Raw genomic sequence first — 24,605 nt, 5'->3', positions numbered from 1 at the left:
GTGTATTTTAACATTCACATTCCACAATATAACGAAAGTGGCGTCGTTGTATCGGTAAAGCGAACACGTCATTCCTGACCTGCAAACAAGCAAAATAAACAAAAATGGGGCGCCTGTCAGTGTGGGACGTTTTGGAAATATGACGTGATTCTTGAAACATAGAGGTTCGTTTTAGACATTATTTTATCGCTACCCACAGTCAGCCATCAGTGTATGACACCGTTAATATCGTATTTGATGTGTTAACAGCTGAATCTCGACTCTGTGATGAGCTGTAAGTATGTGCGTGTTTTGCTGAAGCGTTAGCATTGACTGCACAAGCTGCGACGTCCCTAGACATACTGATGATTGTTAACAAATTAGGATATTTTGTCGAAGACTGCCAGTAAAAAATGTCGGGTCTACTGTTTTAAAATCTGCCATTCAGAATTAAGTGAGCTGGTGGCTTTAAGTTGACACAGAGTTCTTGTCAGGGATGCAAACTACTCACCTTTCAGCTCAATAAACTTTTCTGAAGCTAATTTGCCCAAATTGTTTGGTAACATTTTCTACATGATCCCTATTAAAATCACCGGAAAGGGTTACTTTAAGCTTAAACACTTAAAAACAAAGCTTAAACACAACAGAAACATTCAAATACAACAAACAAATCAACTGAAAATATACACTGGTGGTCAAACGTTTGGAATACTGTACAGATTTTGCTGTTTCGGAAGGAAATTGGTACTTTAATTCACCAAAGTGGCATTCAACTGATCACAAAGTATAGTCAGGACTTTACTGATGTAAAAAAACAGCACCATCACTATTTGAGAAAAGTCATTTTTGATCAAATCTAGACAGGCCCCATTTCCAGCAGCCATCACTCCAACATCTTATCCTTGAGTAATCATGCTAAATTGCTAATTTGGTACTAGAAAATCATGTGCCATTATATCAAACACTGCTGAAAGCTATTTGTTTCATTAAATGAAGCTTAACATTGTCTTTGTGTTTGTTTTTGAGTTGCCACATTATGCAATAGACTGACATGTCTTAAGGTCAATATTAGGTCAAAAATGGCAAAAAAGAAACAGCTTTCTCTAGAAACTCATCAGTCAATCATTGTTTTGAGGAATGAAGGCTATACAATGCTTGAAATTGCCAAAAAACTGAAGATTTCATACAAAGGTGTACACTACAGTCTTCAAAGACAAAGGACAACTGGTTCTAACAAGGACAGAAAGAGATGTGGAAGACCAGATGTACAACTAAACAAGAGGATAAGTACATCAGAGTCTCTAGTTTGAGAAATAGACGCCTCACATGTCCTCAGCTGACAGTTTAATTGAATTCTACCCGCTCAACACCAGTTTCATGTACAACAGTAAAGAGAAGACTCAGGGGTGCAGGCCTTATGGGAAGAATTGCAAAGAAAAAGCAACTTTTGAAACAGAAAAACAAAAAGAAAAGGTTAGAGTGGGCAAAGAAACACAGACATTGAACAACAGATAATTGGAAAAGAGTGTTATGTATCTTAACCCCATTGAGCTTTTGTGGGATCAGCTAGACTGTAAGGTGCGTGAGAAGTGCCCGACAAGACAGCCACATCTATGGCAAGTGCTACAGGAAGCATGGGGTGAAATGTCACCTGAGTATCTGGACAAACTGACAGCCAGAATGCCAAGGATCTGCAAAGCTGTCATTGCTGAATGTGGAGGATTTTTTGATGAGAACTCTCTGAAGTAGTTTAAAAAGTTCTGAACATTTTTTTTCAAATTGTAATAGTAACTTTTCATGTTATTAATGTCCTGACTATACATCAGTGATCAGTTGAATGCCACTTTGGTGAATAAAAGTACCACATTTTTCCAAACTTTTGGCCGCCAATGATTTTCTCACTATTTTCACCTCTCATGAGTTTGCATCTCGGTCTTGTTTTTCATTATGTACATGTTTAAGTGCTTAGACAGTATACAAGACATCACTCTCTATGATCTGTCTGGATGTGTTTATTGTTACCAATACTTTTTGACCTGATTTTCAGTATTTTGTGCATCAGTTTTCCACTGCTTGCTGACGAAACTCTCTTGCTTTATTTTGTGTCTCAGGTGACAATGGATAGTGATCTGAGCCAACAGGACAAGAAAGACTTGGATAAATTCATCAAATTCTTTGCATTGAAGGTATCTTCATTTATCACTCAAATAATAATAACATAAAGGCTGCATTTGTGAAAGCTGGTATCCCAGTCAACAGGGTGATTATGTCCCTTTTGTGATGTATGTGTGTGTCTTTCAGACAGTGCAAGTCATAGTTCAAGCCCGACTTGGGGAAAAGATCAGCACATGCTCATCTTCATCACCAACAGGTTCAGACTGGGTAAGACATGTCCAGAACACTCCTCAGACAAGGGCCATGTTTTCCTTTATGTCATAGCTAATATCAGATCTGTGTGTGTGTGTGTGTGTGTGTGTGTTTAATGATCTCTCTCAGTTTAATCTGGCAATAAAAGACATCCCTGAGGTGACTCATGAGGCAAAAAAAGCTCTTGCCGGACAGCTGCCTGGCCTCGGGCGGTCTATGTGTGTGGAAATCTCCCTCAAAACCTCAGAGGTTTAGTACTTCTTTCAGTTCACAGTTTATTTGATACTAGTATGTTAATAAAAATACTTTAAATGCCTCGCTTAATAAAGAAGTGCTTACTTGGGTATTATGCTTGTGTTCACCCATGCAGGGCGACTCCATGGAGCTGGAAACATGGTGTTTGGAAATGAATGAAAAGTAAGCACACTCATTTTCCCTGCATGGACAGACCAAAGCATTCAGGCTGTCACTTCATTGTACAGATGGATACATTATCAAGTCAATATTTGCTGTATCAATACTTTAGTGCTTACAGTAAATGATTTTTCCAGGTGTGATAAGGACAATAAAGTGTCCTATACAGTTTATAATCGGCTGTCTCTGCTGCTCAAGTCTTTACTGGCCATCACCAGGGTGACACCTGCTTACAAGCTTTCACGTAAACAAGGACACGATTATGTCATATTGTACAGGTACATCATACACCTGCTCAGGTCTCACACACTTGTACACTATAAAAAAACAAATTTGTTAGCTAACTTAAAATGTGTTTCATGTGGTAACATCTAAATTAACTTGTTTTATTCCAGTCAAAAATTTTATTTCATGTGACTTAATCAAACTGACAGATTAGGTAACACTAACAATATACATTTTATGTGTTAGATCAAGTAGAAATAGATCCGTGGGGTTACAAATGCAGGTTACCACTCTTTTTAGTGATTTACTCTATACACACACACACACACACTTCTACACTCCACAAAGTCACATAATACCTAATACATAATTTCACAGGACCTCTTTATTATCACATGATCTTTATAATTATCTTATTAAAATCTCTTTTGTAGGATTTATTTTGGGAATGTCCAGCTGACAGGTCTTGTGGAAGGTAATGTTATTTTCACTGAGAAAAAATATTTAAAGAGATAAATGATAGTAAAACTTGTTTAAGTGTTTATGTTCTCTCTCTCTTTCTCATTGCAGGGTTCCAGACAGTGCGAGTGGGTATTGTGGGCACACCCATAGGCACCATCACTCTGTCCTGTGCTTACCGCACTAACCTAGCCCTCATGTCCTCAAGGTATTCATTACAGTTTACTGTATGCAGCATACAACCCCAGTTCCAAAAAGTTGGGACAGTATGAAAAATGCTAATAAAAACAAAAAGGAGTGATTTGTACATTGTTCACCCTTTGCTATATTGAAAGCACTACAACTAAACATTATATGATGTTTTTCCTTGTGAATTTCATTGAAAATGTACAGTCATTTGAAATCAGATTATTGCAACACGCTCCAAAAAAAGTTGAGATGGGCAATTTAAGACTAATAACAATTTGATGAGTTAAAATAACAAGGCAATGTGAAACAGGAGATGTTACAGGTGAGGCAATCATGTCATAGTTTATAAGGAGCTCCCAAAAACAGCCTAGTCCTTCAAGAGCAAGGATCATTCGATACTTGTACATTTGCCAACAGATGCTTCAGCAAATAATCCAGCACTTTGAGAACAATGTTTCCCAAAGACAAATTGGAAGGATTTTGGGCATTTCACCCTCTACAGTGCACAATATAGTTAAAAGGACTCTGGGAATCTGGTCAAATCTCAGTGCGTAAAGGGCAAGACAAAAACCACTTCTGAATGCTCATGATCTCTGATCCCTCAGACGCCACTGTCTTAAAAACATCATTCATCTGTAATGGATATCATGAACATGGGCTTGGGATAACTTTAGTAATCCTTTGTTAGTCAACACCATTCTCTGCTGCATCCACAGAGGCAAGTTAAGACTTTACTGTGCAAAGCAGAAGCCCGATATCAACACGCTGCCGACTTCTCTGGGATCGGTCTCATCTTAGATGGAAAGTAGAACAATGGAACTGTATTTTTTGGTCCGATGAGCCCACATTTCAAATAGTTTTTGAAAAACATAGCCATCGTGTTCTCTGGGCCAAAGAGGAAAAGGACCAACCAAGCTGTTATTAGCGTCAGGTCCAAAAGCCAGTGTCTGTATGGGCCAGAAGTGTGTCAGTGCCCATGGCATGGGCAACTCGCACATCTGCATGGGCACCATTAATGCAGACAAATAATTGTAAACATTTTGGAGCAACATATACTGCCATCCAGCACTGTCTTTTCCAGGGACGTCCCTGCATTTTCCAGCAAGACATCTTCAAACCACATATTGCCCGGATTACAAGTGCATGGCTGTGTAAGCAGAGACTGCGGGTGCTAGATTGGCCTGCCTGCAGTCCTGACCATCTCCAATTGAGAAAGTGTGGGCATTACTAAGCACATCATACGGCAACGCAGACCCCATATAGTTGTGTAGCTAAAGACCTGCATAATTGATGATTGGGGGGAAAATTCCACTTTCCAAACTTAACAGACTTGTGTCTTCAGTGCCCAAATGCTTAATAAATGTTATTAGAAGAAATGGTGATGTTTCACAGTGGTAAACACTCGACTGTCCCAACTTTTTTGGGAGCGTGTTGCAATCATCTGATTTGAAATTACAGTACATTTTCACAAAACAATGAAATTCACAAGGAAAAACATCATATAATGTTTAGTTGTAGTGCTTTCAATATAGCAAAGGGTGAATATAATTTACAAATCACTCCTTTTTGTTTTAGCATTTTTCATACTGTCCCAACTTCTTCGGAATTGGGATTGTATTTAAAAGATGGGCATTACAGTTAGTGTAGTTTTGTGGTGGTGTGATATGTTAGATGTTATGTCTGTATGTTGTCTCACAGGCAGTTTGAGAGGACGGGCCCCATCATGGGTATCATCATTGATCATTTTGTGGAGCGTCCCTTTGCTAATATGGCTCACATGCACCCCTGCAGCTTCAGGTGAGTTTTATTAAACAAAAAGTATAGTCACAGTACAGATATATCACAGAATATCACAAATATAGATATTGTTATGAACAAATTTTACATTTGAAATTTGTATTAGTGTATATATAGAGACTAAGGTTTAAATGTGTTTTATTTTTCTTCAAGCACTCAAGATAAGTTGGAATTAAATTCTTAAAGGGATAGTTCATCGAAAAATTAAAATTCTGTTGTTTACTCAGCCTCCTGTTGTTCCAAACCTGAATGACTTACTTTCTTCTGTGGAGCACGAAAAGAGATTTTATGCAGAATGTTAGCTTCAGTTATGATTCACTTTCATTATGTTTTATTTCAGTACACTGAATGTCAAAGGTGACTGAGACTTACACGATTGTGTAAATGAAGACTTACCCTTTAATGCCAGCAGTCCACTAGTAATTGGTTCACTTCTACATACTTCTAAAACAAGGATACAGACCGGCAACTCTCTTAATAGTGTTGTGCTTCTTAAAGGGTTAGTTCACCCAAAAATTTAATTCTCTCATCAGTTACTCATTTTCATGCCATTCCAAATATGTATGTGTGACAAGGAGGAGGGCATGGCCGGGCCGTGAGGATGCACACCTGGCTCTGAGTTGCCCCTATCAGCAGAAGAGAGAGATAAGGAGGAGCCGGAGACACCAGAGAGAGAGAGAGAGAGAGACATGGAGCTGTGTGTGTGTGTTGACATGTGTCTTTGTTATGCTGAAAAGCACTTTTATGTTGTGTTATGTTTATTAAAAGTCTTTTTGGTTGGGGGGGCCTGGGTAGCTCAGCAAGTAAAGACGCTGACTACCACACCTGGAGAGGCAAGTTCGAATCCATGGTGTGCTGAGTGACTCCAGTCAGGCTTCCTAAGCAACCAATTGGCCCGGGTTGCTAGGGTGGGTAGAGTCACGTTGGGTTAACCTCCTCGTGGTCGCTATAATGTGGTTCTCGCTCTCGGTGGGGTGCGTGGTAAGTTGTGCATAGATGCCATGGAGAATAGCGTGAAGCCTCCACACGTACTGTGTCTCCACGGTAACACACTCAACAAGCCACGTGATAAGATGCGTGGATTGACGGTCTCAGACGCGGAGGCAACCGAGATTTGTCCTCCATCACCTGGATTGAGGCGAGTCACTACGCCACCACTAGGATCTAGAGCGCATTGGGAATTGGGCATGCCAAATTTGGGAGAAAAGGGGAAGAAAAAAAAAAGTATTTTGTGTTTACTCAGATTGCCTTTGTTTTATGTTTGATTTTGTTTTAATTTTTGAAAAGATTTAGTATGAGATATACACAAAAACAAGAAATCAGGATGGTGCAAATACTTTTTCACAGAACTGCATGTCTTCAGAAGCGATCCAATCACTTGGTGTTAGAAACCGATCAATATTTCAATCCTTTTTTTACTATAAATCTCCACTTTCACTTTCAGAATGTAAAAGTGGAGGTTTATAGTAAAAAATTATTTAAATATTCATCTGTTGCTTAACCACACATTGTATAGCTTCTGAAGATATGGTTTAAGCCACTGGAATCGTATGGATTACTTTTATGCTGCCTTTTTGTGATTTTTGGAGCCTGAAAATTTTGGTCACCATTCACTCACATTGTAAGGAGCTACAGAACTGAGATATTCTTCTAAAAATCTTAGTTTGTGTTCTGCAGAAGAAAGAAAGTCATAAACATCTGGTATGTCATGAGGGTTAGTAAATGATGAAAGATTTTTCATTTTTGGGTGAATTTTAACCAGCTCGTTTCCCATTTTTCTCTCGCAGAGAGGATGAGGGAGGGCCCTATGCAGGAATAGAAGACTCTCAGGAGGTGTGCACTACATCCTTTTCCACCTCCCCACCATCACAGGTAATACCCCTTGCTGGCACATACCCATTTGTCTTATCAAAAGTAACACTACACTAATTTCCTTGTATAGGTGAAGCATCGGCACAGGTGCAGTGCGACCTGTGATTGAGAGGTTAACTGTTAACCTCTCATAATCGTTTAACTGTTTCATCCTGAGATTTCCTTGATGAACAGCTCTCATTGTTTATATAATATTCTGGCTTGTATATTCCTCCATTCATGACATAGTAAAGTCTCCCCTATTCAGTGTTGCTTTTATTTCATCATTTTTCACTGTGTTTGGTTAGCCTGGTGTCTTGGTGCAATTTATTATTTAAGTTGCCACATAATGCTCTTTTGTGGTATTGCAGAGTGAAGAGCCCTGCATATAAGACCACAGTTAAGTCAGTACTGCCTATTCTGTTACCATGACACCAGATTCTGTCTCTCCTTACTTTCTCTTCCTGTGGTAGTGCTTTCATTTCTGTCATTGCCCTTGTTTTCTTTCTTTCTTTCTTTCTTTCTTTCTTTCTTTCTGTGTGCATGTAGTGTGTATGCACTGTAAGTCAGGCACACTTTAAGACACCTAAGACGGCTCTGATGGCCACGCTGAAGGTTCCCCTCATGGGGCTTGGCATCTCAAAGCAAGTGAGTCTCACAGTGTGTGTGAGTTATGTGTGTACATGTATGCAGCTGCTAGAATAATTACAGAGTGTGTGTGGCCTGTCACTGTAACCTCTACTCCACTGCTTCTCCTTTATAACCTCTTATTACTGTTTTATTAAAAGGGTTATACAGTATCTGCCCAGGCCTGTCCAGAGATCTTTTGATCTCTTACTGCTGCCTTCTCCTTGAGCTCACCTGCTTGCCATTTTTTTTTTTTTAAGCATTTGTTTGTTTGCTGAGATACCTCCTCATGTCCCTTTTGCTCTGCAGTGAAGTTTATACATGACTGGATTTGAAAAGGCATCAGTATATCTGATTCCTATTGTGACATCTATGTAGTATGAGTCTCTCTCATTCTCTCAGCTGTACAGCTCTCGTCTGTCATATCAGACTCCTGCCCTGGGCACTGTGGATTTGTGCCACCCTCCAGCTTGTACTGCTGTTGCACATCCTCACCAGGTACTACACACGTATGCACACATGCTCACTATCATAACTTAGGTTATACCCTTGATCCCCTCTGGTGTAGATCAGCTGTTAGGAAATTACTTGCACATCTTTCCTGGCTAAAGTGGCCATGTGTGTGTCTCTTCCTAATCAGATGGCTGTGCCAGGTAAAGAGGGTGGAGTCCCACAGGTGCCGGCTCAACCTAATCACGGCACTAATGCCGAGCATGGTCGTATCCAGTCATACCCCACCGGAGAGTCACCGCAGCAGGCTCCACCCACGTCTTGCATCAGGTGAGAGTGTAAACTATTATTAAATATTTTTGTCATTTTTGTCATTTTAACAATATTTTATTCCATGCTTTGTGTGTCTGTGTGTTAGTGACGTGAAGCGTGTGTCACCCTCAGATGCTCTAGAGACAACCTATACAAGAAAAGTCGGAGCTTTTGTCAACAAAGCCACCACTCAGGTCAGAATACACTCACAGATAAGTGTGTTACACTATAATAACTATTTAGAACACTAATAAATAATTATGTCATTACTGTGAATAGGTCATGTAGACAAAATGTCATGAACATTTTATTTCATTTTCCATATACACTGTAAAAAGAGAATTGTTGATGAAGTTAAAAATCAAGGCAATGTGATGAGTTCTCTCAACTGTCTTAATAATTGTATGCATTAACACTGCTTTAAGGCAGTTTGAATTTGTTTGTTCACTAAATGCAAAATATTTTGTTCATCTAAAGTCTTGAGGCAACTACAGTTTTCTTGTTCGGCTAATGATCAATACAAGAAATTTATTTTGTCTACATTTCATTCTTAAATGTGGTTTTATATGACTTTTATTTCAAGTTAACTACAATCCTTGTCTCTGAAGAAAGAAACAGAAGGCAAGACACTACATGCAATTGCTTGATACAGACACTCATAGACCTCACCCATTAACAGACTGACCTCAATAACGGTGACAAATTAACAAACCTCATTAAGTAAAAGGATGATTCTTAAAGGGATAGTTCACCCAAAAATGAAAATTCTCATCATTTACTCACCCTCATGCCATCCCAAAAGTGTATGACTTTCTATCTTCTGATGAACACAAACAAAGACTTTTAGAAGAATATTTCAGCTCTGTTGGTCAAAACAATGCAAGTGAATGGTGACCAGACATTTGAAGCTCCAAAAATCCTATAAAGAAAACATAAACATAATCCATTAGACTCCAGTGGTTAAATCAATGTTGAGCTAATCGATCTTGAAATCATGATTATGCCTAGAGACTGCAATGGCAATATGTACAGTGAAAAAGGAGTTATATTTTGGTCTGTTCTCACCCAAAATCAGATGGATCGCTTCAGAAGGCATTGATTAAATTGATTGGAGTCTGATGGATTACTTTACTGCTGACTTTGTCAAGTCTTTGGAGCTTTTGGAGTTCTGGTCACCATTCACTTGCATTGTATGGACTTACAAAGCTGAAATAATCTTCCAAAAATAGTTGTTTGTGTTCAGAAGAACACACATCTTTGGCATGAGGGTGAGTAAATGATAAGAGAATTTAAATTTTTGGGTGAACTATCCCTTTAACATCATTACAAAACAATTAACTAACAGTGGCAACAAAAAAACAACAAAAAACACAGCATAAAGTCAGCAAACAAAAACAAAAAAGACAAAAAAAAAAGAGAAATCTTAACACTAACTGGAAAAATATATTCATGTTATAATGCATTTTGGCAATTCAAAAAATATGAAATTGTTCAGACTACTCTCTTAGGCTGACTGGGACATTTTGGGGAGTACTGGTCTAGCATGCATTTTTATGTGGATGCAAAGGAATTCCCATTTCCTAGTATCTGTGACTCAAACCCCATATGCTCTAAAATATAATCTGGAGCTAAGCAGGGATGAGCCTGGTTAGTACCTGGATGGGAGACCTTATGGGGAAATGTATGGAATAGTGAGGCCAGCAGGGGTTGCTCACCCTGCAGTCTGTGTACATCCTAATGCCCCAGTATAGTGACGGGGTTACCATATTGTAAAAAGGCACTGTCTTTCGGATGAGACGTTAAACTAAGGCTTGACTTTCTGTGGTCATTAAAAATCCCCAAATTTGCCCATTGTCCTCTATCAATCATGGCTTCCTAATAATCCCCTAAATATATATAATATAAATTGGCTACATCACTCCACCAATAGCTGGTATGTGGTGGGCGTTCTGGTTCTCTATGGCTGCCGTCACATCCAGGTGGATGCTGCACATTGGTGGTGGTTGAGGATACTGCACACACACTCACTCACAAAATAGCTTGCTTTCTATTCAGGGAGCACAAACGGCTCCATCTAAAGTATATGTTGCAAAGGTACATGTTTATATACTAGGAGAACTCAAGTTAACGAGTGAACCCTATAAACCAAAGCTCTTATGATATTAATCTATTAATATTAACATCTCGCTTCAATAGCTGTACTTTAGAACGCTCAAGAAAGGTGATATCAGCTTCCAAAGAGTGAGTGATGATCAAATGAGATTCTAGATGTGAACGAGGAATCGAACGGCACTTGTTTTTGTTTTTTAGTATGTTTGTTTTTTCAAACTAGTTCTGCTTGATGTTCTAATGAGCACCTGATGCAGCGTCTTCATTATCTGCAACACTACATTCTGTTCAAGTGCTTCACTGTCATTTTATTTTAGTAATCGTTTGTTGAATTTCATGGTCGATGCAGCTGCCACGTAACCGGAAAGTATTTTACCGATAAAGTTGATCAGAAATGATGTTTTATAGACATTGCTCTTAGTTTTAGTGCTCTATTTCAAATTCAAGTAATATATTCCACAATTCTTTGGAAAGCCGTGTATGATGTGTTTTAAAAAAACAAAAAGATTCCAGGTGTTTACGTTTCGATGTTATGATTACGACAACCAAATGTAATCAAATTTTTTATTTCAACAATGTGTTTTTGTTTGCTGGGCTGAAAAGACTTTGTGTAAGCGGGCTTTTCCCTCATCGGCCAAACTTGGTGTTAGCACTTCGAGTTTTCATTAAATGATATAAGTCATAAAAAATTTGTTTTTTGTAAAAATAGCTAGCTTTCATGTTCGCATGGCAATATAAAGGAATTCTTATGTGTTTGTGTGTAACTCAGGTGACAATGGCCAGTCTGGATCTCCCTTTTGCTGCATTTGCTCCAAGAGTCTTTGACCTGGAGGAGAACGACCCAATGGTATAAAAAGCAAAAGCACAATTATGACTCACTTTACAGGTGCATCTCAATAAATTAGAATGTCGTGGAAAAGTTCATTTATTTCAGTAATTCAACTCAAATTGTGAAACTCATGTATTAAATAAATTCAATGCACACAGACTGAAGTAGTTTAAGTCTTTGGTTCTTTTAATTGTGATGATTTTGGCTCACATTTAACAAAAACCCACCAATTCACTATCTCAAAAAATTAGAATATGGTGACATGCCAATCAGCTAATCAACTCAAAACACCTGCAAAGGTTTCCTGAGCCTTCAAAATGGTCTCTCAGTTTGGTTCACTAGGCTACACAATCATGGGGAAGACTGCTGATCTGACAGTTGTCCAGAAGACAATCACTGACACCCTTCACAAGGAGGGTAAGCCACAAACATTCATTGCCAAAGAAGCTGGCTGTTCACAGAGTGCTGTATCCAAGCATGTTAACAGAAAGTTGAGTGGAAGGCAAAAGTGTGGAAGAAAAACATGCACAACCAACCGAGAGAACCGCAGCCTTATGATTGTCAAGCAAAATCGATTCAAGAATTTGGGTGAACTTCACAAGGAATGGACTGAGGCTGGGGTCAAGGCATCAAGAGCCACCACACACAGACATGTCAAGGAATTTGGCAACAGTTGTCGTATTCCTCTTGTTAAGCCACTCCTGAACCACAGACAACGTCAGAGGCATCTTACCTGGGCTAAGGAGAAGAAGAACTGGACTGTTGCCCAGTGTTCCAAAGTCCTCTTTTCAGATGAGAGCAAGTTTTGTATTTCATTTGGAAACCAAGGTCCTAGAGTCTGGAGGAAGGGTGGAGAAGCTCATAGCCCAAGTTGCTTGAAGTCCAGTGTTAAGTTTCCACAGTCTGTGATGATTTGGGGTGCAATGTCATCTGCTGGTGTTGGTCCATTGTGTTTTTTGAAAAGCAAAGTCACTGCACCCGTTTACCAAGAAATTTTGGAGCACTTCATGCTTCCTTCTGCTGACCAGCTTTTTAAAGATGCTGATTTCATTTTCCAGCAGGATTTGGCACCTGCCCACACTGCCAAAAGCACCAAAAGTTGGTTAAATGACCATGGTGTTGGTGTGCTTGACTGGCCAGCAAACTCACCAGACCTGAACCCCATAGAGAATCTATGGGGTATTGTCAAGAGGAAAATGAGAAACAAGAGACCAAAAAATGCAGATGAGCTGAAGGCCACTGTCAAAGAAACCTGGGCTTCCATACCACCTCGGCAGTGCCACAAACTGATCACCTCCATGCCACGCCGAATTGAGGCAGTAATTAAAGCAAAAGGAGCCCCTACCAAGTATTGAGTACATATACAGTAAATGAACATACTTTCCAGAAGGCCGACAATTCACTAAAAATGTTTTTTTTTTATTGGTCTTATGATGTATTCTAATTTTTTGAGAGAGTGAATTGGTGGGTTTTTGTTAAATGTGAGCCAAAATCATCACAATTAAAAGAACCAAAGACTTAAACTACTTCATTCTGTGTGCATTGAATTTATTTAATACACGAGTTTCACAATTTGAGTTGAATTACTGAAATAAATGAACTTTTCCACGACATTCTAATTTATTGAGATGCACCTGTATATTCCAGATTAAGCAAACTCACTTAGACATTAGATGTCCTTTATGTGCACTGTTACTGTCTCTTCATGCTTTATTGTGCAGTAAAGATGTACTTCTCACAGTGTTTATCTCTGTTTGCAGGTGCACCCTCCTCCATCACCAGCCCCATTGTCCCCCATGCAAGGCAGCCTGCACTCAGATAGCTCGAGCCAAAGCGGAGGACAACAACATGATGACTTTGTCATGGTTGACATTGTAAGTGCACAACTTTGAAAGTTGTGTTTGTAACTGTATTTTTATAATCCGCTAAACACTGAGTGAATGGAAACTGAGAAGAATTATTACAGAGAGAAGTACGGCTAGGCATTTTTTAAATCCTATATACAAGCATGAATAGATAACAAAAGGGTTTTTTAGCAAGTCAATTAGAAATGTATCAGAAAAGAAGCCTAGACTCTGACCTGAGAAAGCTAACAGATGATTGATGTTTAATAAATCTAAAGTAGACTAATGTGATATTAGCTTTTAAAAACAGTACATTGAGTGACGCAATATCCCACACCAAATAGAAACCTTTGATGCTGTCAAGTCTGTTTTTGCAAGACAGGGCAGTACTGTTCTGGTGTGTTGATCAAAGCTCTAGTCTTGAGCTAAAAATCAATACAAATGTTACTGAAGGAAAAACAAGAGAAGCCCATGCTGTTTAGTATGGGCAGCAATGACATACGAGAAACCATTTTGCAAAACCAAGTTTTATATCGTCACATCTTTAACAAAATCACAATACAAGAAGTACAGTTTATGGTAAAAGCCAGATATAGTTGATTAGTATTTTTATGACCAGTTCTGTGTTCATTTGTACTGAATAGAAGCCAGCGTTCTCGAAGGATGACCTTCTACCAATGGACCTGGGCACTTTCTATAGAGAGTTTCAGAACCCTCCTCAACTTGCAAGTCTGTCCATTGATGTCAGTGCTCAATCTATGGCTGAAGACTTGGTGAGGCAAAAAGCAGACATTCTCCTCACACCACAAACACTTTCAAAAAAGACATGGGAATCATATAGTTGTGTTGCGCACACTCGAACTAGTCTGGCCATTCTCTGTTGACCTCTCTCATCAACAAGGTGTTTCCATCCGCAGAACTGCCGCTCACTGGATGTTTTTTGTTTTTGGTACCATTCTGAGTAAATTCTAGAGACTGCTGTGTGTGAAAATCCCAGGAGATCAGCAGTTAAAGAAATACTCAAACCAGCCCATCTGGCACCAACAATCATCCATGCGATTATCTAATCAGCCAATCATGTGGCAGCAGTGCAGTGCATAAAGTCACACAGATATGGGTCAGGAGCTTCAGTTAATGTTCACATCAACCATCAGAATGGGGAAAAATGTGATCTCAGTGATTTGGTCCATGGCATGATTGTTGGTGGGCTGGTTTGACACACTTCCGGATTAAGTCCCACCCACATCCGGTTGCATCTGAATACAGATACAGATGATTTTGCCATAGCAACAGATACAAATACAGATAATGGCTTTGCTGCACACCCCTAATTAGTATAGGCATGATTGCAATTCATCTATATACTATGGTGTGACTGAATCATTATAAATATTTATATGCAAAATACTGTTTCACTATATGATTGAGATCCACACCATATGATAAAGTGCCCTTTAATGGAAGTGTTACAAAGCAAATCTGTTTGGTCAAGTAAAATATGGTAACCGTTCAATCTATTTGCTGTAGTATGAGGTTTTATGATAACAATGTGTGATGTTTATGATTAGTTTGGTATAGTGTTTTGCCCTGTTATAACATACAGTGAAATGCATTTTTGCAGGACTCTCTTCCAGAGAAACTGGCCATTTATGAGAAAAACATTGACGAGTTTGACGCATTTGTGGACACCCTACAATAGATCACAGCTGAGATTGCATCTTTAGAACTTCATTGAACCTCTCCATTAACCATGTTTTATGTCAGTTTTGCCTTTTGAAATAAGCTCTGAAGAGAATCATCATTTGGGAAAAAGAGGAACAGAGCAACATGAAAAGCTCACCCTTGTATTTGTTAAGATAACAGAACTTTGTAAATGAAGCTCAATGTAATGAATGTATAAACCTGTACTTGCCTTTATTTTGTCATCAAAACAACACACCCAGCACACTGACTCACTAACTACATTTCCATCCAAGGATTTTTTGTGAAAAAAGTTTTAGCGCATTAGAATAAACCTGATGGAAACGCAAATTATCGCTAAAATTTCACAAGTGTCGACATAATATTTTTCCGTTTAACTCTAGCGCATAAACTCTATGTCGATACTTCAGATGTCGCGAAAAACTGGTTTGGACACTTTTTGTCGAGAAAATTGGCATTAACTCAAAAATATATTGTCACATGACAGAATTTACCCCAATCGTTAGCCTGTGTTAATCATGATGACGGTATACATCCTTGAAAGCCAATTTATTGTACGTGATTATGGATTGATCTTAACGGCATATAGATCTGATGCTGCAAACATGACACTTCCAGGAGTACCAACACAAATATCTTGTAGCATGCACATTGACAAGTGCATAGAGAACAAATTAATGGCCACTGTTTGTGATTAATTTAATCGCGGTAGCAATCCATTTATTTATTGAAGTTGCTTTTACACACCATTCAAAATAATAGACGGCAGTCAAGGAATTAGCCCACAATACAAAAAACATATAATTTCTGTGCACAAAGATGTTTTAAATTAAAAATAAATACACAATACTAGAAGAAAAGCTTCACTGTGCTTTTTTTGGAGCATATAACCCAATTCTATTTAATTATTGTTTAGCTTACTTAAAATTCCCTGTATGAAATTAAATAAATTACCAAACGAAAAAAATTATATTATTAGACCTATATAGGCATATCTTTACACAAACTTAAATTAGCTTTACCCTGTTCTGTAGATAAAAAAAAGTGGCTGAAGGACATTCTCAGAATGTTCTACACTATTTTTAAAGGTGCAGTACGTAAGATTCAGAAACCCTTGTTATTAATGACACCTGTGGCCATTAAATGAACTGCAGCCTGTTGCTCGTGATCGCACACACACACTATACGGGATGCGAGTGAGCATGACAAAAACAAACAGACTGAACGTGATTCACCGGCATCATGATCACAGATGAGGTAGCATAATTAAAATTACACAGTTATGATTGTTTTACTACAAACTTTGAGACTGTATATTATATTTGACTCTCCAGTGTTGGAACAGGGCTAAAACAAAGTGTGGATATAGGTCTGACTATGCGAGACTGTAGTTCGATGTAATCACTTTTCTTTGCATGATACATTGACTGCATTTATACGATAGCCTATGTCAGAGTTAGCTAGCTAGCCAGCTTTATCAATAGCTGTTAGCTAAATTTAGTGGATGACAATAGCGGTTTATAAAATAAACTGTACATTATAAATATGTTGACACAATTCAGTATTGATGTGATTCCATCACTACTGTAATTTTGATATATCGATGCGCTATTGTTCTATAATAATAGATTGTATATATTTTCTGTATAACCAAGTTACGTTACACTAATGCATGGAGCTTTTTGCATTATCTTGAACATTGTCTAGCATTCATTTAATGTGTTATTGTAGTTTACCTTGCTGAATAATTACAGATTAACATTGACTTTAAGCTGACTTTAGTATAAAGAGAAGATCGTTGAAATTATTTGAAAGTTACGAAGCAAAGTAGCTTGCAATTCGTCAGCATTAGCAGGCAAGATCAAGTTAGATAAAATTACACAGATCAATCCTTATGGCACTATATTCACATGCTTTGCAGTTATGTAAGCTTACCTGTCCAATAAGAAGAACGCCAATTCAGGGTTGGATTTGATCCCCAAAACCGAACGAAGTTCCCTCCGGGAATCAAATGCCCTGCCGATGTTCACTCTAGTTTTCGCTCGACCACGATCACGTTCCCGCTTAGCCAGATGGGATTCAGTAGGGTTTTTTTTTGTTTTTTTTGGGGGGGGGGGGGGGTTCGGTTTACTCGGAGTTTGTGTAGGAGTCGGTGTTGTGCTGGGAGCCGGCCATTTGCTGGATTCCATCTCAAAGATAAAGTTACCTAGTGTTGCAGTTTGTTGTCGTTGTTGAATAGCAGAAGAGAAGCACTGAGGCAAGGCTCTCGGGAGCGCGCATAAACGTCACACCCTATGGATTTTCCCAGCAAAACCGACCCGCTCCCTTCACATGAAAATCAGCCTACAGGCTTTAATAGGCAACCTAGGAAGTCCAGGAATTTTTTTAAGTTGCATTACAAACCATTCACACATTGGCAAAAAAAAAACATGAATATTACATTTAAACATTTTTACGTATTGCACCTTTAAGACTATATCAGAATTGTTTGTCCAATGCTGAATTCACTTTCAAAAAATGAGCTTTTGAACATTTTGAAACTTTTAAATATTTTAAATCTAACCCTCTTTACCTCGGATCGTGTTTGCTGAGCTTCTTCAGAAAATGTAAATTCCATTATGATGCTAAAATTAATTTTAGATGATAATCAAGTTCAGTTGGTCATTAAAAGTTGTGGGACATAATGCAGTTGTGATGGCAATGCTTTAGATTAGATGATTGTTCAAAATTGCCTCTTGATTATCAGGAATGTATTATACATGTAAACCCTGATATTACACAGCATCAATTTTTCTTTAATAGTTGTGCATACAGCATATACACATCGATGGATGGTCCTTATACTATGACCGAAAGTTTCCCCCACTACTTAGTGCAGGTTGCCAGCTTGCGGGTCGGAACCGGTGGCAACCTGCGATAGGCGCAACATCAGGACCAATATTACAGTCCTATCAGAAGGGCAACTGTTCCCTTGATTGCAATTCCTCCTCTTCTGATTGCATTTATTTGTGAAATTAAAATGACAGTAAGCTGGCTAATTTCAATGAATTGTCTCAATTCTCTCCCCATTTTACAAAACTTCAGAGGAAAAAAATTAGGGACACGCAAGGTACACAATTAGCGATAAACACACATTGCTGTATGGAAACAGCTTAAGGGCAGATTTATTTTGCGATAAACCAAATCTTATGTGACAGTGTTTTTTTTTTAGGCATGACATCACGCACACCATTTTTATTGATAAAAGGCCATTTGAATGGAAACAGGCAGAAGATTTCGCTAAATTTGTTTTACGCATTTTCACATTGTCGATAACAAAATAGTGTGAAAAGTGGATGGAAACTAGGCTACTGAAGCAGATTACTATAGCACTGATATTATCTAAAGTCTCAAAATACTTTGCAACATCCAAGTGAGGAAAAACTTGACATGTCCTGTTTTTATAGGCTTACACATAAATGACACTATAGTTAACAGTGACAGTAGTGAATTGTGAGTCCATTTCCACTTACCTGCATCTTGTAAATGCCAAAGAAAATGCATTGTACCATCATTTTTATCTGTCTTTAAATGGGGAAGTTCATGATCACTAATGTGTCTTGTGAAAAATACTCATCCTGTGTGTGTGTTTGGTTTTTTTTTTTTTCATGATTTTACATCAAAAGCTTTGTTGGTGAGTCCTTTAGGAGCTGGACCTTCTTTAATTCTTTTAAGTGTCTTCTTTATCCCCCTCACTTTGTTAATTTGGCATGTAAATGTTGTGTAATAAACTTGCTAATTTCAGACAGGACTGAATTTTTCCCGTAAGTATTTACGCTCCACATAAGCCCCCATACCTTTCTCATGTCCACTCCCCCAAACACAGCTCAGCTAAACAACTCAATTTTTTCTGATTGACTGCTAATAATAATACTATAATAATAATTGAGACAAGTTCATTCAAAGGACAGATAACACTTATAACAATAAGTATACTAATAACAATGTATTATTATATAGTAAATTGAAAAGCAAAATTAAAATGAATAAACAGCTCAATTTGATAATGTACAATTTACTAATGGCAGATTAATTTTCAGTGTAGAATTGACTGAAGGTCAGTGGACAAAGTGAGCATATGTATCTGAAGATGAGGAAGTGTGTGCAGACTCATTCTGAGCATATAGCTGGTGTGTGTGTGTGCGCGCACGCGCGCAGGTTAAGGCATAAACACATTCAGAGACATGGTTTAGTTTCAGTTTACAGTTGAGTGTGCTTTTGGCATGACCAATAAAACACATTTACATTGCCAAGGCATTTGCTGTTAAGCTGCAAGCAATGAAAATATTACAGGCTAAAAATACATAGAGCCTTTTTTAAGATTAACATTTCAGTTTCATAACAAAATTCCATCAAATTGAACTGTGTAATGTTTTACAAAATTAAATTATTAAAACGTAGGTTTTTTAAATGTTATTTTATTAAAGATGACAATTCAATTTGATGGAATTTTATGAAATTGAAATACATTAATCTTATTCTTTTTTTTTCATGTAATACAACTAAATTAACACTAATAAAAAATAAGATGGAAAAACAAGCAAAATGTTTAAGCTTTGGGGATTTCTTTTATAAATACATATTTTTAATGATTTTTTTATTAATTTTTTAATAAAATATATATTAACATTTTATTATGACTTAAAAGTTAAGAAATTATTAGTATGTATTAATATTTATAAATTGTTATAATTATAAACTATTAATACATATGTAATAATGATAATAAAACATATAAATACATAAATGACAACAAAGCATTTCTATAATTTCGTGAACTGACTATACAAAAGACCATATTAGCCTAAAAATAATTATAAGTGATTCAATTACATCCTGATGCCGTTGTAATGTCATCAGTCCTTTTTGCTCATACTTCATCCACTTTCTCAGAGCCACTTTCTCTCCTTGTTGAACGAGATTACCGAAGTAAACAAAGGACATACCTCCTCCTCTCCTTCAGTCGGTCAACAGATTCTGATCCTCGCTCTTTCAGTGAAGGGGGTATTCGTTCAGTGGGTCAAACCAATGATGTGCTCCTTCACAGCCCGCACTTGAATGCTACTGGCTCACGCTAAAGTCAGTCTTTACAGAAAAGTCCCAAAAGTCATCTCTCGCTTCAAACCAGAGCTCTGGGCGATCACAGATTTCCATGCTGATTGCAGAGTCACAGATTTTTAGAGGGCTGCGATTAAATTTAGGGGGTTGAATAGGATCTAGCAACGCCTGTGATTCCATATTTCTGAAGAAGAAAAAAAGCTTACGTTTGACAGAAATTCAGAAAATACGTAATAAAAAGGATTACTTTGTGGTTATTTGAAGCGTTATTTGTGTTTAACGCACTAACAGTGCTTGTGGAAGCATAAGGTTTGAGTTTGTTTGTCGTAGTCATCCGGTCACCCTACTCTGTGCAGCTGAACTGGTAAAAGTACACAGTGTCTCCTGTAGGACAATTTACTAATTCCACTATGGTTACGGCTTAGATTATGAAAATTTGTGTGCTCGACGTATGGCGAAGGATTGGCTCCAGAATATTAATTAGGGAACGTGACTGTATGGTTAACAGGCAACGTCGTCATTCCCAAATTATAATTCATGAGATAAACCCTCGCCATAGTAAGATTTGTAAAGCGGGCGTAATGCAAACACATGTCCATCTCATGCAGGGTTGTTTTGACAGCAGTTGTGCAATATCTTTCCGACGTCCAGCTGTTTGTCTTGTCCAGCTGAAAAACAATTTGTAAACCTGTACAGTTGCATAGGCTATATAGTTATAACCCTGCTTAACAAGTGAACCACGGGGGCTTACAAGCATCTGAAGAAAAGAAAATGTTTTCATTCCACTTCGGATTACGTAACTTCACATACACTTGGTCAGTCATGCATGCTTTCTTCACAGCGCATGAAGTGTATGCTTATCTGTCAGCTTTTGCTCCACACTCAAAACTGTCAACATGACACTATTTAATGGTAAAGAGCAGCAAACTATTAGTGCTGTTCTTCATGGCAGCAGCATGTTGGAAAGCCTTTCGTTTTGCATTTACATATTTAGCAGATGCTTTTATCCAAAGCAACTTAACAGTGCACTTATTACAGGGACAATCCCCCCCAGAGCAACCTGGAATAAAGTGCCTTGCTCAAGGACACAATGGTGGTGGCTGTGGGGATCGAACCAGCAAACTTTTGATTACCACGTATGTGCTATAGTCAACTACGCCACCACCACACCACACGTTTTAGTCTTTTAAATCTTTCTGTTTTAGAGAGCAAATGTTACAGTCTTTTAGAGGTCACTCATGGGAAAACTGGGAATGGGATCTGGACACTAAATCTCCTGATGTTCAGGTGTCCCCATGCCGACAGGCCGTCTACTTTCACACCGGCCCTCTGCTGGACAGTCAGGGCACTGCAGGGGTCAGAGGGACCAAAGGTGAGACCAGAACAGTGTTATCATTATTTGTTGTTTGTAGAATAAGAAATTTATTAGAACAGAATAACACAAACTTCTGTGTTAAAGCAATAGTTCACCCAAAAATGAAAGTTCTCTCATCATTTACTCACCCTCATGCCATCCCAGATGTGTATGACTTTCTTTCTTCTGCAGAACACAAATGAAGATTTCTAGAAGAATATTTCAGCTCTTTAGGTCAATACAAAGCAAGTAAATGGTGACTAAAACTTAAAGCTCCAAAAAAAAAAAAAAAAAAAAAAAAAAGGCAGCATAAAAGTAATCCATAATACTCCAGTGGTTTAATCAATGTCTTCTGAATGATCCAATCGGTTTTGGGTGAGAACAGACCAAAATGCTACTCAAATTTCAATATAAATTTTGGTCTGTTCTCACCCAAAAGACACAGATTAAACCGCTGGAGTCTTATGGATTACTTTTATGCTGCCTTTATGTGCTTTTTGGAGCTTCACAGTTTTGGCCACCATTTACTTGCATTGTATGGACCTACAGAGTTGAGATATTCTTCTAAAAATCTTCATTTGTGTTCTGCAGAAGAAAGAAATTCATACACATCTGTAACAGCATGAGGGTGAGGAAATGATGAGAGAATTACATTTTTTTTGGTAAACTATCCCTTTAAGGTTTCACTCATGGTGAGCATTACTGGGAGATCGAGTTCCTTGAGCCTCCATACGGAAACTCTGTAATGGTAGGCGTTGGTACTCAAAACGCACTGTTGCACACAGGGGAAAAAAAGGTTAATCAACCTTATAGGTGAGTACATGCCCTTCTCAAATGATTGAGAGATAGGTGACCATACGTCCTCTTTTTCCCGGACATGTACTCTTTTTTTGGACCTGAAAATAGTCCGGCCTGGATTTCAAAATTGTCTATAAGTGTCCGGGATTTTGCTTTCTTCATATTGACGTGCAGTTAAGTCTCTCATACACTCTGTGTATTTGATACTCCACACCAGTTTTCGTGTTCACTTGTCCTTACGTGATTATTCTGACAGAGAGCGACAGACTAAGGGTGCTTCTCAGTCGGAAGGCTGCAGCCTCGTTAGGCTGGATATCTCGGCTGCCACGTCACCGTCGAAGGCCGTCTCAATAGTGAGGACACTTGGAAGGCAGCCTCGTTTCGCAGCCTTCTTTGCCATATTTTAGAGGATGCATCGGGTGTATCCTTTGTGGCCTTCAACCACCCACAATCCTTTGCACGTGTCCCAAATTATTAAAAAAAAAAAAAAAAAAAAAAAAATGGTGGAAAACGAGTTGCGTGACTGCGGAGGCAGAGACCTTTATGACGCTGCTTACTTTATTTCTTTCTCTTTTCAAGTTTATATTCACATTTGATCCAAGACAATATGTAGAAAAATAACAAGTGCAAGTAGTTTAGACAATACAACAAATGAGAAGATACAAAGCAAAAAAAATTAAATAGATAAATAAATAATAATAATAAAAGGGCAATTACATGAATTTAAAAAGCTTTAAAAGTGTTTTAGTTTTTATAAGTATAGGGTTTCGTTCTTTCATATTTGAAAGGGTTTCAATATAAATTCTAAGATCAGTGTTGCAAAATGTAGCATATAAAGGCTTTTTGAGTGACTAGCTTTGTGAATAAAACATTTTGCTAAAATAATTAAGGGATTAAGGACATATTTCTCGTTTTCTGAAGTATATGGATTTTCTAAACAAAGTAAATATCACACGGTTCTAAGCATAGTGTTTGCCATGCGCACTTACTAGACTGTCTCATTCTAGCGTTGAGTTCTGAGGAGGAGTCTAGTTTACAGCCTCAGGAGGACTGGTCTAGGAAGGACACAGCCTTACTAGGCTGCAGCCTTCCAATTGAGAAGCACCCTAAGTGAGCAGTCTTTAAAAAAAACAACTCTCTCTTGCCCGTCCGCTTGCTTTCTGCTCATGCAGTGGCATACTGTATGTGTGTAGGCAAAATGTCACCAGACATGCCCTGCCGCAGTGTCCTCTTTTTGGACAACCACAGTATGGTCACCCTATATTATCTAACCAAAGCAACTTGCAAGAAACTGCATTTATTTGATTGCTATGATAGTCCTGTGTCCTTGTTTTAAAGGCATAGACAGTCAGAGTTGGGGTCTATCATACAAAGGCTTCATCTGGCATAACGGGAGGAGTCGAAAGTACACAGAGCCTTTTTATGAAAGAAATACAGTCATTGGTGTTCTGCTTGACTTGAGCGCTGGAACACTGACATTTTACAGAAATGGAGTGAATCTCGGTGTGGCCTTCACCGGCCTGGAGCAGGTAAAAAGAGTAACCCATCAAAAATATGTACTGGAATATTTAAAAAATGCTTCTGTCAACATTCTAATGGCATTTAAGAAATGTGTGTTCCTCACGGGTCAACAAGGCTCTGTATCCTCTGGTGAGCTCTACTGCCCCTGAAACTGAGCTTCAGCTTGGTATGCGAACCCAGAGGATGTCCTCTCTACAGGAACTTTGCATACACACCATCATACAGTGCTTCTTACCTTATAGACATGCACATGAATTACCATTGCTCACATCCCACATGCTGTCCTTTTCTGCATATTGCTGCCCCCTTCTGTAAATCGCCACAAGAGAGGCTAACATCTACAGATACATTCATTTATATAGCCTATATTTTGTAGGTCTATTTTGGGTACATATTTCATATTGCTTTCTCTTTTTTACCCTTTGTTTTATTAACTACTTGTGCAACCATAGGCACAGTTGTTTATGTGTGTGTGTGCTTACGTTTCTTTGTTTGGGTTTGAGGGGGGGCTTGCCAATCTAAAATCTGGCCTAGGGCGCCAGCAAAGCCTGGGCTGACCCTGCCTGGTGGACATTTGTATCAGTCACCAATCATGTCTCTCTGCTCAAATATGGATGTCTTTTTGCACCGATCTGAAGCCAGTCCGATTGGTTTAGCGTTCCATGACACTACATCATTTCCG

General features: G+C 38.3%; 1 protein-coding gene across 4 annotated transcripts; it reads left to right on the top strand.

Moving 5' to 3' along the window:
• The first annotated feature begins 37 nt into the window (after positions 1–37).
• LOC127452381 (autophagy-related protein 13-like) lies at positions 38–18,936 on the top strand. 4 transcript variants are annotated; one of them, XM_051717815.1, is made up of 18 exons: positions 38–164; positions 2,091–2,165; positions 2,281–2,361; positions 2,476–2,595; positions 2,717–2,763; positions 2,898–3,038; positions 3,420–3,460; positions 3,556–3,652; positions 5,332–5,430; positions 7,218–7,302; positions 7,831–7,929; positions 8,311–8,406; positions 8,549–8,688; positions 8,777–8,864; positions 11,549–11,626; positions 13,369–13,482; positions 14,097–14,225; positions 15,074–18,936. In XM_051717815.1, exons 2-18 carry the CDS (start codon positions 2,097–2,099, stop codon positions 15,149–15,151), a joined length of 1,602 nt encoding a protein of 533 aa, XP_051573775.1. In that variant the 5' UTR covers positions 38–164; positions 2,091–2,096; the 3' UTR covers positions 15,152–18,936. The 4 variants fall into 4 exon arrangements, with proteins under 4 accessions (XP_051573775.1, XP_051573772.1, XP_051573781.1 ...); XM_051717812.1 differs by having other exon boundaries at positions 8,287–8,406; XM_051717814.1 differs by having other exon boundaries at positions 85–274; positions 8,287–8,406.
• The last annotated feature ends 5,669 nt before the right edge of the window (positions 18,937–24,605 follow it).

Source organism: Myxocyprinus asiaticus, chromosome 2 (genome assembly GCF_019703515.2).
Source record: "Myxocyprinus asiaticus isolate MX2 ecotype Aquarium Trade chromosome 2, UBuf_Myxa_2, whole genome shotgun sequence".
In the NCBI taxonomy this organism is placed as follows: domain Eukaryota; kingdom Metazoa; phylum Chordata; class Actinopteri; order Cypriniformes; family Catostomidae; genus Myxocyprinus; species Myxocyprinus asiaticus.
Note: the sequence above shows the minus strand (reverse complement) of the source record. Positions and strands in the feature narration are given on the sequence as shown.

Coding starts and splice junctions, on each gene's coding strand:
- LOC127452381 (XM_051717812.1), top strand. CDS start 2,097: ATGGATAGTGATCTGAGCCAACAGGACAAGAAAGACTTGGATAAATTC. Junction 3,653..5,331: donor CTAGCCCTCATGTCCTCAAG/GTATTCATTACA, acceptor GTTGTCTCACAG/GCAGTTTGAGAGGACGGGCC. Junction 8,689..8,776: donor CCACCCACGTCTTGCATCAG/GTGAGAGTGTAA, acceptor TCTGTGTGTTAG/TGACGTGAAGCGTGTGTCAC.